The sequence below is a fragment of the Eumetopias jubatus genome, unplaced genomic scaffold (genome assembly GCF_037043125.1).
Source record: "Eumetopias jubatus isolate StellerSeaLion01/CBP00866 unplaced genomic scaffold, mEumJub1_p1.0 scaffold_7, whole genome shotgun sequence".
In the NCBI taxonomy this organism is placed as follows: domain Eukaryota; kingdom Metazoa; phylum Chordata; class Mammalia; order Carnivora; family Otariidae; genus Eumetopias; species Eumetopias jubatus.
Genome location: NW_028274813.1, coordinates 84,753,999 through 84,768,556, shown reverse-complemented (window position 1 = coordinate 84,768,556; position 14,558 = coordinate 84,753,999). Strand labels below are relative to the sequence as shown.

The 14,558-nt window shown below is 37.0% G+C and overlaps 1 protein-coding gene across 3 annotated transcripts in view; it reads left to right on the top strand.

Moving 5' to 3' along the window:
• Positions 1-14,558, top strand: part of TTBK2 (tau tubulin kinase 2) — a 155,256-nt gene that overhangs the window by 95,789 nt on the left and 44,909 nt on the right. For all 3 annotated transcript variants that reach the window (XM_088024750.1, XM_088024749.1, XM_088024751.1), the window contains 3 exons: positions 7,428-7,493; positions 11,305-11,397; positions 12,003-12,128. In XM_088024750.1, the coding sequence (XP_087880876.1) occupies positions 7,428-7,493; positions 11,305-11,397; positions 12,003-12,128 (285 nt within the window). The remainder of the gene's footprint in view (positions 1-7,427; positions 7,494-11,304; positions 11,398-12,002; positions 12,129-14,558) is intronic.

Sequence of the window (14,558 nt, the reverse complement as noted above, 5' to 3'; positions counted from 1 at the left end):
CATAGTACATTGTCAAAGCTAAGAAATAGATATTGGTATACTATTGCTAACTCAAGTGCAGACCTGAGTCAGCTTTCACTATAATTTACATGTACTTTTTCTTGAGGGAGGAGAGTATATGAAACTTTTATCACATGTACGGATTCGTACACCCAACGACACTGTCAGTATACAAAACTATGCCATCACCACAAAGAAACTCCCTCAAAACAAAAATGTTAATTTATTTACCAAACTTAGTAATAGTATTCTTAGTAGAGGACCATCAGTCAGAATGCATTACAAAGGGAATGATGGATAGTCTCTGTTACACTATTAATGAGTTGTTTTTGTGATTGGTTTTGAGAGCCTCTACTGTTTACTTTTAAGATGTATTAGTTACAATAAATAGGGACGTGAGGTACAAAGGAGTCCAGAGCTATATATATTTACAGTACTCTGTTCCATATGGTTTCAGAGTTGAACTTCTGTTTACTTAATGATCTGAATCTTTATGTTCATTATTTTGTCCTCCTGGTTTAAAGCATGCCCTAGTTTCCTTACTCCTTCAGCTGGCATCTCACATTGGCCCTTTGTGTCTCAGCTCTTGCAATGCCATGTTTTCTCCTGCTGCTTCTTCCTACCATTCAGCTGAAACTCCCAGTGCCTAGGGCTATAGTGACCTACTTAACAAAACTTTTAAGTCTTTTTCTCTATTACCATTCCACAACTTCAGCTATTTTCTTATTTCCATTGGGGGCTATATTACATAGTTCTCATGCTTTCTGCCCCTTTCCAGAGCCCCTCCCTTTGGTTAGCAATAGGCCTGGGCTCATGCCTACAGTCCTTCCCTTCTCCTGCTAGATTTATTCTCCTGAGAGCTCATTTTGTCTCTGACATTCATCTCCTCCTTCACGTTCACACTGCTCTGTCTTTGTGGTAGTCTTGTGGCTTCTCGTTTGGATTATTAAAAGAGTTTCCTCCTTGGTCTCCCTACATCCCCTTCCAGTCTCTTCTTTTTACCTCCAGAAGAGTAAGCATCCCAAGCACTTTATCAATTATGTCACTTTCCTACTTAAAAATTTTTGATGAATTCCATTTCCCTGCATGTTATAAACCAAACACCTTAATACGACATTCAAGGCCATCCTTGCTTAACCTGATTCCAACCTACTTTTCCACTATTTTCTCTCAAATTTGTTCCAGCCCTATCAAACACTTCCCCTAACACACACAGTACTTTCCTCCCATTTTGCATTGCACACAGTGTTCTTTTTACTTAAAGTGCTTTTCCTTCTCCCTGTTGTAATTCTTTCAGTTTTCATTTTAAAGATTTATTTATTTGAGAGAAGAAAGAGAGCGAGTGAGCATGAGTGGGGAGAGGGGCAGAGGGAGTGGGAGAGAGAATCTCAAGCAGACTCCTGCTGAGCATGGAGCCCGACTCGGGGCTTGATTTCACAACTCGGTCATGACCTGAGCCGAAATCAAGAGTTGGACGCTCAACTGACTGAGCCACCCAGGCACCCCCTTTTTTGACGTCCAATTTATTTTTTCTTTTTCATTTTCACTTAAATATCTAGGTATTTATTTTAATAAAATGTGCTCTTAGGTTGTTAACCACTCTTACTTTTTTCTTTAAAGATGTCTTTAAATACAATTTTTGAAGAGATATTTCTTTTTTTTTTTTTTAAAGATTTTATTTATTTGACAGAGAGAGACACAGCGAGAGAGGGAACACAAGTACGGGGAGTGGGAGAGGGAGAAGCAGGCTCTCCGCCGAGCAGGGAGCCCAATGCGGGGCTCGATCCCAGGACCCTGGGATCATGACCTGAGCCGAAGGCAGACACTTAACAACTGAGCCACCCAGGCGCCCCTGAAGAGATATTTCTATAGTGCGAAAATAAGAAAGTAAAAATTCATCAAAGTTGGGGCGCCTGGGTGGCTCAGTCATTAAGTGTCTGCCTTGGGCTCAGGTCATGATCCCAGAGTCCTGGGATCGAGCCCCGCCCACATTGGGCTCCCTGCTCCCCCTGCTTGTGTTCCCTCTCTTGCTGTGTCTCTCTCTGTCAAATAAATAAATAAAATCTTTAAAAAAAAATTTACCAAAGTTAAATACTTCTTTGAAAGTCACTATTAAGCAAATGAAAAGACAAATCACAAACTGGGAGAAAAATATTTCAAAACACACATCTGACAAAGGACTTATATCCAGAATCTATAAACAGTTCTCACAACTCAATAATAAAACAAATGAATAAACATGAGCAAAAGATTTGTATAGCTATTTCATCAAAGAAGAGATACTACAGATGGCAAATAAGCACATTAGCAAATGGTGAACATCTTTAGTTATCAGAGAAATGCAAATTAAAACCACAATGAGACATCACTACACAGCAGTAAACCTAAAAACACAATTCTGAATGCTTGTGAGGGACAGAAATCAGAGGTTGCCAGAGACTGGAAGTGGAGGGGAGGGGATTGTGACTATACGGGGCTTTACGAGAACTCTTGGGACGATAGAAATACTGTATACCTTGATTGCAGTGGTAGTTACATGACTATATCCCTTTGTTAAAACTCACAGAACTGTGTATACCTAAAGTATGAATTTTGCTGTGTGTAAATTATACCTTAATAAGCCTGACTTGAAAAAAATTAACAGGTAAGCAGTGAAACAAATCTCTATTTCACCCCTGCTATCCCAAAGCCATTCATTTTCTATACTACTCTTATGCCTTCCTCCAACCTTTAGGTAGCTATATTGTTATTATTTCTTTAATGTATTCTTCCAGAACTTCTTCTTGCGTATATAATACATATGAATGTATATTCTCATTTTTCTCTTTTTGATTCAAAAGGTAGCATGATGTACATTCTGCACTTGTCTTTTTTCCAGTGTATCTAGGAGATCTTTCCATGTCAGGATATAGAGCTTCTTCATTCTTTTTTGCAGCTACAAAGTGTATTCCATTATAAGCATGTACTGTAATTTATTTAATCAGTCTATTTATGAACATATTTGTGAACATATGGGTTACTTTCAGTCTTTTGCTATCACAAACATTAATGTAGTGAGTGAGTGTGATACATCCATTATTTTTGCACATACGCAAATATATGTGTAAGATAACTTTCCAGAAGTGAAACGGCTTTGTCAAAGAGAATATATACATTTGAAATTTTGATAGATATTGCCAGATTGCCATCAATTAGGGAGGTTTCAAGAGATCACCTATTTTTTTTTCTTTTTCAAATTTTTATTTAAATTCTAGTTAGTTAACATGCACTGCAGTATTGGTTTCAGGAGTAGAATTCAGTGGTTCATCACTTACATACAACACCCAGTGCTCATCATAACAAGTGCCCTCCTTAATACCCATTACCCATCTAGCCAGTCCTCCACCCACCTCCCTCCATCAACCCTCAGTTTGTTATAATTTTAAGAGTTTCTTATGGTTGGGGTGCTTGGGTGGCTCAGTCAGTTGAGTGTCCAACTCTTGGTTTTGGCTGAGGTCATGGTCTTGGGGTCGTGGGATCAAGCTCTGCGCCTGGCTTCATGCTCGGCGTGGAGTCTGCTTGAGATTTTCTGCCTCTCCCTCTCCTCCTTCCCCCACTTGTGCACGCGCTCTCTCTTTATCTCAAATAAATAAATATAATCTTTTAAAAAAAAGTCTCTTACGGTTTGTTTCCCTCTCTTTTTCCCCCATCCCATATGTTGATCTGTTTTGTTTCTTAAATTCCACATGAGTGAAACCATACGGTATTTGTCTTCCTCTGACTGACTTATTTCACTTAGCATAATAACTCTAGCTCCATCCACGTTGTTGCAAATGGCAAGATTTCATTCTTTTTGATGGCTAAGTAATATTCCACTGTAGTACATATACCACATCTTCTTTATCTATTCATCAGTCAGTGGACATTTGGGCTCTTTCATAGTTTGGCTGTTGTTGATAATGCTGCTATAAACATCTGAATGCATGTAACCCTTTGAACCTGTGTTTTTGTATCCTTTGGGTAAATACCTAGTAGGGCAATTACTGGGTCGTAGAGTAGTTCTCTTTTTAACTTTTTGAAGAACCTCCAAGTGGGATTTATTCTTGGGCTCTAGGGGTGGTTCAGTATTCACAAATCAATCAATATGATATACCACATTAATAATAGAAAGAAGAAGGGGGTGCGTGGGTGGCTCAGTTGGTTAAGCATCTGACTTTTGATTTCGGCTCACATCATGATCTCAGGGTCCTGGGATTGAGCCCCGCATTGGCTCCGTGCTCAGTGAAGATTCTGCTTGTCCTTCTCCCTCTGCCCCTCCCCCTGCTTATGCTCTCTTTCTCTCAAATAAATAAATATCTTTTAAAAATAATAACAGAGGGGTGCCTGGGTGGCTCAGTTGGTTGGGCAACTGCCTTCGGCTCGGGTCATGATCTCAGGGTCCTGGGATCGAGCCGCATCAGACTTCCTGCTCAGCAAAGAGCCTGCTTCTCCCTTTCCCTCAGCCTGCCCCTCTGCCTACCTGTGCTCTCTGTCTCTCTGTCAAATAAATAAATAATATCTAAAAAAAAATAATAACAGAAAGGATAAGAACCATATGATCCTCTCAATAGATGCAGAAAGAGCATTTGACAATATACAGCATCCATTCTTGATAAAAACCCTCAACAAAGTACATATAGATGGAACATACTTCAACATCATGAAGGCCATGTATGAAAGACCCACAGCTAATATCTTCAATGGGGAAAAACTGAGAGCTTTTCCTCTACGGTCAAGAGATCACCTATTTTAAGGCCCCATTAAATGTTGCCTTATTCTTTTTTTTTTTAAGATTATTTATTTATTTATTTGAGAGAGAGCATGAGAGGGAGGAGGGTCAGAGGGAGAAGCAGACTCCCTGCTGAGCAGGGAGCCTGATGCGGGACTCGATCCCGGGACTCCAGGATCATAACCTGAGCCGAAGGCAGTTGTTTAACCAACTGAGCCACCCAGGCACCCAGCGTTGCCTTATTGTTAAGACTTTCTTCTTCAGCAAGACTTTTCCTTTTCCCTTCTCACCAAATGGAACTAATGCTTCCCACTCCTAGGCTTTCACAGCTCATTGTACCTTGCTAATGATATTAATTATAATCTGCTTTAAATTAGAATTAGTTGTATATATGACTATTTTCCCCAGTTGGGTTGAGTTGTCTTTTCTGCTTTATATAAGGTGGCTGAATTTTCTTGACCTGGCATTATTTCTTTGATGAGTCACATCAAGATCTTTCTAAACAGCTGGCTCAACCTTTCCATGGCAGAAGCAAAGTCAGGGGTACTCTTAACTGGAAAGAGTCCCCTGGGTTTGTCTTGGCTAGAATCTATCTGGGGTCAGGGGGCATCTAGGTGTCTGATTAACCATGGACTGGGTTGCAGAGTGTGGTAATAGCTCTGGAGATTTTTATTCTGATAGTTAACTGGAATGAAAATAACTGGGCACAAGTACATGCTATGAAAACATTTTTGTTAGTGAAAGCTCTTGTCAGGTAATGAATAAAAGTACAACCAGTGAAATGTTAGTGAAAAGAGTTGATAGTAAGCTTTCATATATATTCATATATTTCATACATTCTTTGTCAAGACAAGAAATCTCTGATCTCAAAGTTCCATCAAATTGAGAATATTAGATATTCCTGTTAGTTGTGGTATCTTAGGAAAATATTGAGATCTACTGACTATGATTGTCAATGAATGGCAGCTAAGAAAAGGGATTTAAAAAATATATCACAGGAACTTTTGATTACTGAGAGTTGTCATTAAATACAAAGAATACTTTTTAAATAGTTAAATCTTAAGACAAAAACAAAAAGGAGTAATTAAAAAGGGAAGAGAAGGGCGCCTGGTTGGCTCAGTCAGTAGAGTATGTGACTCTTGATCTTGGGGTTGTGAGTTGAAGCGCCATGCTGGGCACGGAGCTTACTTAAAAATGAAATGAAATGAAAATTTTTAGAAAGGGAAGACAGAATTTCATGAAAGAAGAAATAAATAGAAAACTAATTTGAGCAGATAACACATAAATTACAAAAATGATCAAACGAAGGAAGAACACATAGAATGTTTATCTTACAGCATATGACCAGAATGATTCTGGTAACTAAAGATTTTTAAAATAACATTTGTTATAGTCTTTTTCTGACTATAAAAGTAATACATCTTAATTGAAGATAATTAGAAGTTACTGGGGAAAAAAAATCTAATGAAAATTACTGGCTGTGATCATTTTCAGGTTTGTCAAGTTTTCATATTGAGCTGTGGTGCCATCCATGAGTCTTTAGGGTACTGACTTGATCCTTGTGAAGCAGTAGAGTGGAAACAGTGTATGATTTTAAGTCAAAAGACCTTGGTTGATGCTTGGTTTTATCACATACTAATTCTATGTGTTCAGATAAATTTAGTTACCTCGCAGAGCCTGTTTCCATGTCTGTGAAATGAGCAAACCAAGACTTTGCCATCACAGAGTTTATATTTCAGTGGAAGAAAATAGGCAGTGAACAAATAAGTAAAAGTTCAAATAAAATTAGTTTTATGAGAAAAAAATAAAGCAGAGTAAAAAAGAATGGAGTGGCATTGAAGGGGGTGGGTAGTATTTTAGATTAGGATGATTAAGGAGTACTTCTGAGGAGGTGACATTTGAGCAGAGGGGTTAGTGTGGGGTAGAAGAGCTAGCCATTGGAGGTATGTAAAGAGATGGCTTTTCACTGGAGAGAATAGCAAAATAAGCTAGAAACACGGTTGTAGGAGAAACCATAAGTAAATCCATTTTGGAATGAGGCCAATGCCAAATTATGGAAATCTTGGAGGCCAAGTAAGAAGAGTTTGGACTTTATCCTAAGTTGAGCTCTCTAAGAACTGGGATCATGTATTATTCATGTTTGGATTTATTTCAGTACCTAGCATGTAATAGTTACCCAATAACTTGATTTATGAATATATGAATTGCATGCATAGGGAGGGATACAAGTTGCCATCATCTTCGAATTGAATTTGAATGAAATAGCCAAGACATTAAGAGGTTGGCATCTTTACTTAGAGACTCCTTATGGTTACTGTAATTAATTGTAACCAGAGCCTGAATATTAGTGTATGTACTACAATGCTTGGCATGATTCTGGATATATGAAAGCATTTAGTGTTTTCTAATGTACAGAATTTATTTGTCATAAATGCCACTTTATTTTAAAATGTAGGTACAAAAAATGGGACTCACTGATAATTAAAATGTTAGTTTTTTTAACATGATTTAGAGATATTTTCTAATTTTCTGTAATTTCACAATAAAAAATTAGAAATTTAAGTAGTATTTTATTGTGATGGTAATGCATGTTTCTCCCATCTACTTCATGGGCTCAGGTGTGCTGAGTCTTTTGCCATTTGAAGCTTATTTTATTACTCTTTGCTTGGTTTTGTTGTAGCCTCGTGCTGTGGCAGGCTTTCGAGGGACAGTTCGTTATGCATCAATCAATGCTCATCGAAACAGGGTAGGTATCTGAACTAGAGTCATATCTACATAAGCATGCTGATTACTTGAATCAGAGTAACTTTTTTACATTAGAGGACACAAGTGTGGAAGGTGCTTGGGAGCAGAGGGTAGGGTCTTAGTAATACTAATGTACCATAGTATGTATACTAGATAATAGATGTATACAGCTGCGTAAAAAAAGTTTTATTTGCCAGAAAAGATAATAGCTGTGTGTGTGTGTGTGTGTGTGTGTGTGTGTGTGTAGGGACCCTTAATTAGGTATAAATAGTAACAAATTTAATATTGAATTTTGAAGAAATAGAACATCTGTGTTCTAATCTTAAGAAGTTCTTTTGCGAATATCATACTTTCAATACCTAATGAAATACAGGGGTCATCATTTTGTCTATAAGTATGCATCTAGTCTGTGATATCCCCTCTCCATTAAACCTTTTCTTTTCATGAAGATCTCAAGTACAAACTACTTTTAAATTTTCATCTTTGTAAATTATACCTTTTGGGTTAAATTTTAAAAATCTCTCTCTCTTTTTTTTGTTTACTTTGCTCCTTTTGTGCTTCTCTGATTTTTTTTTTTTCATTCTGAACCTTAATTATGAGTAGGAAAGGTGGGTATTTTATGGATTCTCAGTTCTTGAACTTGGCTGGTTGGAGGTGAGAAATTTAACATGTGATTCCTTGATAAAATAAAGAGAAATCTTTTCTTGATCTTACCTTATTCTTGTTCTGTGAAGCCAAAATTGCCTTAATGAAAATTTGACAAATGCTAACTATAGTAGGAAGAGTATGCTCTGGTCTTAATATGTTATGCTCCAGTTAATTTGGATTCTAATAATATGATTATAAATTGAAAATAGGAAAAGTATTTTTATCAGTGTATAATGTAGCACTCTGCCAAGCATTTCAGCTCATTTGGTTTGATTCAGTGTTGTATTAAATTATGGCATCCAGTTAGGGTGCCTGCCTGGCTGGCTTAGTCAGAAGAGCATGTGACTTGATCTCGGGGTTGTGAGTTTACGCCCCACGTTGGGTGTAGAGATCACTAAGAATTAAATAAACTTAAAAAAATTTATGGCATCTAGTCAATTATTCTGTCTTGAAAAGAAAGTACTCTTATTTTCCGGATACATTCTTAAAAACCTTTAAAATTACTAAGCTTTCTAATTCTATTTATAATTTTGATCAACATTGGAATCTTTGAGATAGGATACTCTTTCTGAGATAAGCATAAACATTTCCAGAGATCATAATAGCTGTAAAGTCATTTCCAAAATATCTAGTAGAAAGACTATATATTTTTACTTTTAGAAGAAATCTCCACAAATTAAAAAAAGTAAAAATACACTCCATTTCAATTTTTGGGGTACCTTAATCTTAAACTTTTTTTTTTTAAGATTTTTAATTTATTTTTTAACAGAGAGAGAGAGACAGAGAGGGAACACAAGCAGGGAGAGTGGGAGAGGGAGAAGCAGGCTTCCCGCCGAGCAGGGAGCCCAATGCGGGGCTCGATCCCAGGACCCTGGGACCATGACCTGAGCCAAAGGCAGACGCTTAACGACTGAGCCACCCAGGCGCCCAGTCTTAAACTTTTAACATGAATAATTCCCATACATATAGGACTTTTCAAAATACTTGAACTCTGTTCATTACATTGTTGTCCTACATTTCAGTCCTTTATTAATATTTGTTTTATCTCAATAATTTGAAGAAATTTTGTCTTCTGGTTCTATGGTCGCTATTGAGAAGATCTTTGTCCATTTAATTGTTATCATTTTGTATTTAATTTGTCCTTTTTCTTTGACTATTTTAGATATCTGCTCTTTGTCTTTGCTGTTCTACAGATAAGTTCTAACGTGCCTAGATGTGGATTTCTTTATAATTATTCAGTTTGGGATTTGTTGTGCTTCCTAAATCTGAACATTCATGTCTTTCATAGGTTCTGGAAGATTCTCAGATATTTCTTCTTTAAATATTGCATTTTTCCCTTTCTTTCTATACCTCTTTTTTCCTATCTCAAATTGATATATGTTAGATCTTCTTCTGGGGTACCTGGGTGGCTCAGTCATTAAGCGTCTGCCTTCGGCTCAGGTCATGATCCCAGGGTCCTGGGATCAAGCCCTGCATCGGGCTTCCTGCTCGACGGAGAGCCTGCTTCTGCCTCTCCCACTCCCCCTGCTTGTGTTCTCTCTCTCACTGTCTCTGTCAAATAAATAAATAAAATCTTTAAAAAAAAAAAAAAAGATCTTCTTGTTCTGTCTTCCTTGCTGGAAGTTCACTCTCAGATTTTCTTTTTCTGTCTCTCTGTTTTGTTCTAGATAATTTCTTCAGATCTGTCTTCCAGTTCATTATTATTTTTTCTGCTGTTTTTGATCAGCTTTCTAACCTATACATTGAATTTTTAATTTCTAGATGTTCTTTTTGGTCCTTTTTTAAATCAAACTGGTCTTTTTATTTTTTTAGATAGGATATGGTTCCATTTTTTTGCTTAAGCATTTTAAACATTTTAATTTTGTATTCTTTATCCTATAATTCCATATATGGAATTCTTGGATATCTAATTCTGCTGTATAATTTCTCTTGTCTCATTAGCTTATGATAGCCTGCTTCCTAATGTATTTTATACTTTTGAATAATGAGCCTATATTTTGTGGATCTTTATCTGTAGGACTTCTATGAGGCCTGAATTTAAAGGTGCTTTTATCGTTAGAGAATTTTCATTTGCATCTGTCATTACTACAAGACAGGATCACCCAGAAAACAATTTCTGGATTTGGTTTCCCAGACCACACAAGTGGTATAAATTTAAACCCCAAATCTGAGTGAGGAGCAGGCCTATAGTAACAAATTTTCAGGGCAAATTTTTTAACCACTTACTTTATGCCTTTGATAGTGGTTAAATTTTACAGAAAAAAAACAATTATTGCAATATAATGTACATATCATATATTGCACTAAAGATAGTCCTTTGAAGGTCCTAGCTGTTTAGTGAGGGCCTAAGGGGAAGTGTCGCATTTACAACTCCTGTCTTGTGTAGGCTCAGTACTTTTACACCTGTCCCCTTCCTGATTGTTAAAACCCTGGTTGACAAAACCTGTAACAGGTGCCTCTAAAACCAAAGCTTCAGCATCAGCTTGCTTCTCTTGTTTCCAGCTTTCTTTTAATTTGGCTCCTAGAATTTGCTTTCTTTTTTTTTAATTGTAAAAAACGTATCACATTAAATTTACCATGTTAACCATTTTCTTTTTCTTTTCTTTCTTTTTTTTTTTTTTGAGTATAGTTGACACACAGTGTTACATTAGTTTCAGGTATACAACACAGTGATGCAACAACTATGTATGTTATGCTATGCTCACCAATGTAACTACCATCCACATTAACCATTTTTAAGCTCACAGTTCAGCAGTGTTAAGTATATCCACATTAGGGTGCAACAAAGTTCTAGAACTTTTTTCATTTTGCAACACTGAAACTCCATACCTGCTAAATGCTGATTCACCCTTCCCCTTTCCCCCAGAACCTTGGCAACGACTTTCCCTTCTTAATGAACTCATTTATTAATTAATGGGCTGTTAATTACATTTCCAGCATTTCTAGGCTTTGGGGTTTCTTTGTAGCAAAAAGTACTTCATTATATTCATTCTGTTATGTAGATTGTTATATAGCTAGGTAGATATATTTACCAGATTTTATGGAAAATACATTAAAATTTTTAAGCCTAATAAGGTGAAACGCAATGGTTAGGCCTTAGACAATGTAATATACTCAAAAGGAGTAGTAATGTAATGTGATTGAATTCTGTTTGGCTTATGAAGGAAATGGGAAGACATGATGACCTTTGGTCCTTATTCTACATGTTGGTGGAGTTTGTGGTTGGTCAGCTGCCTTGGAGAAAAATAAAGGACAAGGTAATTTTGGAAATGGAAATGGAAATATCAGTTTTGGTAAGGGAAGGAGTAAAATTTTCTCCTGGGTAGACATAATGGATGAGAATATACTTACATATAAGAACTAAAATTAGGGTGATAGTAAAGATCTAATTAATGTTAAGATTTTTTTCTATGTACATGGAGAATAGATACTCATTTAAGTATTAAATCATCACTTCTGATTTGATTTCTAGCTTTCCCTCAGAGCTTTTCTTTTCTCGAGTTCTCCCTTTTTCTTTTTATAAGTCACGTAAGCTTTTAAATTTTAATTGTTACATTATATTGTTTACTTTGAAAACTGTAAACGTGTGTTGACAAAGAAAAGTAGACTAGATTTAAGATCAGCTCTTTATTTTGGCAGACTGTCAGTTCACTGATGCAGAACTCTTTGTTACCCTTTTGGTTATTCATTACAATCCTCCCTCCCTCCATAAAGCAGTGTGCAAGAGCTCAGTTCTTGCTTTATACTTAATTACTCATTATCTCATTCCCTAGTACATACCCTTGAGACTGTTACTGAGAGGCTGTTAATGTGTAGCTGCCAAGAGAAATTGACTTTGGTTCCTGTTCTCTTTACTTCCCAGGAGCAAGTAGGCTCTATTAAGGAGAGGTATGACCACAGGCTTATGTTGAAACATCTCCCTCCAGAATTCAGCATCTTTTTGGATCACATCTCCTCTTTGGATTATTTTACAAAACCAGACTACCAGGTAATCATCTTTCTGAGTTCTGTGGGTTAATTCTTCTGTCATTTAGTCTTTATCTTCACTTATTGTAGCTTTGAGGGTATTGTAAATGAGTATGGGCGGTCCCTAGAATATTATTTTAATACATCCTGAGAAATGCAGTGAAATTGACTGATGAGGACTGTGTGTGTGTGTGTGTGTGTGTGTGTGTGTGTTTCCTCCCTTCTGGGTGGATATACTTCATTAGAGTTTTAGGTTTGTTTATTATTGAACAGATTTTACTGTTCCTGCTGTGATTCATTTGGTGTATAGAACTGCTTATGGTTCAAATTATGTAAATCCTATAGCTAATTTGTTGACGAGAAGGAAATGTCCAGCTAGTTAATCTATCTGTCAAGAGCTTAAGGGCTGTAATATCTTATGTTAATATGCTATGGAACAAAGTGAAAATTATTGGCTCCGTTCTATCTGTGGTCAGTGAATCATTTCCTTAGGGTATCCATTCATAAGGCCTTATAAGGAATGACTAGGTTTACCACAGATTGCACCCTTAACCCCAACCAACTATACATCACAAGATTCTGTTGCTCTCAGGGAGAAGTTAGAGCTTAATGCAAAATAATCACTACCTCTGAAGACATAAATGAAGCCACACATAGGTTAAAACAGGCATACGTCATTTCATTGCACATTGCTTTATTGCACTTTGCAGATACTGCATTTTTTACAAATTAAAGGTTTGTGGCAACCCTGCATTGAGTGAGTCCATCAGCACCATTTTTCCTGTCTCTGTGTCTCTGTGTTATATTTTGATAATTTTTGAAATATTTCAAATTTTTTTCTTACTGTTATATTTGTATAGTGATCTTTGATGTTTATTGTTGTAATTGTCTTGGGTGCCATGAACCCTACCCATGTAAAATGGTAAACTTTTTTTTTTTTTAAGATTTTATTTATTTGACAGATAGAGACATAGCAAGAGAGGGAACACAAGCAGGGGGAGTGGGAGAGGGAGAAGCAGGCTTCCTGCTGAGCAGGGAGCCCGATGTGGGGCTCGATCCCAGAACCCTGGGATCATGACCTGAGCCGAAGGCAGACGCTTAACGACTGAGCCGCCCAGGCGGCCCTAAAATGGTAAACTTAATCCATAAATGTTATGTGTGTTCTGACTGTCCACTGACCAACCATTCCCCATCTCTCCCTCTCCTTGAGCCTCCCTATCTTCTGAAACATAATAATCTTGAAATTAGGTCAGTTAATAATCCTATAATGGCCTCTCAGTGTTCAAATGAAAATAAGAATTGCATGTCTGTCACATTAAATCAAAAGCTAGAAATGATTAAACTTAGTAAGGAAGGCATGCCAAAAGCCAAGATAGGCTGAAAGCTAGGCCTCTTGTGCCAAACAGTTAGCCAAGTTGTGAATTCAAAGGGAAAGTTCTTGAAGGAAATTAGAAGTGCTACTCTAGTGAACACATGAATGATTAGAAAGCAAAACAGCCTTATTGCTGATATGGAGAAAGTTTTAGTGGTCTGAATAGAAAATCAAACCAGCCACAGCATTCCCTTAAGCCAAAGCCTAATCCAGAACAAGGTCCTGAGTCCGTAATTCTATGAAGGCTGAGAGAGATGAGGAAGTTTCCAAAGAAAAATTTGAAGTTAGCAGAGGTTGGTTCATGAGGTTTAAGGAAAGAAGCCTTCACTGTAACATAAAAGTACAAGGTGATGCAGCAAGTTATCCAGAAGATCTAGCTTCTGAAGGTGGCTATACACTAAACAAAACATTTTCAATATAGACAGAACAGCCTTGTATTAGAAGAAGAGCCATCTAGGATTTTCACAGCTAGAGAGGAGAAGTCAATGCCTGGCTTCAAAGCTTCAAAGGACAGGTTGACTCTCTTGTTAGAAGTTACTGCAGCCGGTGACTTGAAGCTAAAACCAGTGCTCATTGACCATTCTGAAAATCTTAGGGCCCTTAAGAATTATGCTAAATCTACTCTGCCTGTGCTCTGTAAATGGGACAGCAGTACCCAGATGACAGCACATCTGTTTGCAACATAGTTTACTGAATATTTTAAGCCCACTGTTAGGACCTACTGCTCAGAAAAAAAAGATTCCTTTCAAAATATGACTGCTCATTGACAGTGCACCTGGTCACCCACGAGCTCTGTTGGAGATGTACAATGAGATTAATGTTGTTTTCATGCCTGCTCGCCACTACATCCACTCTGTAGCCATGGATCAAGATGTCATTTCAACCTTCAAGTCTAATTATTTTAGAAATAACATTTTGTAAGGCAGTTGCTGCTGTAGATAGTGATTCCTCTGATGGATCTAGGCAAACTAAATTGGAAACTTTCTGGAAAGAATTTACCATTCTAGATGTCATTAAGAACATTGATGATTCATGGGAAGAAGTCAAAATATTATCACTAACAGAGAAGTCTGGAAGAAG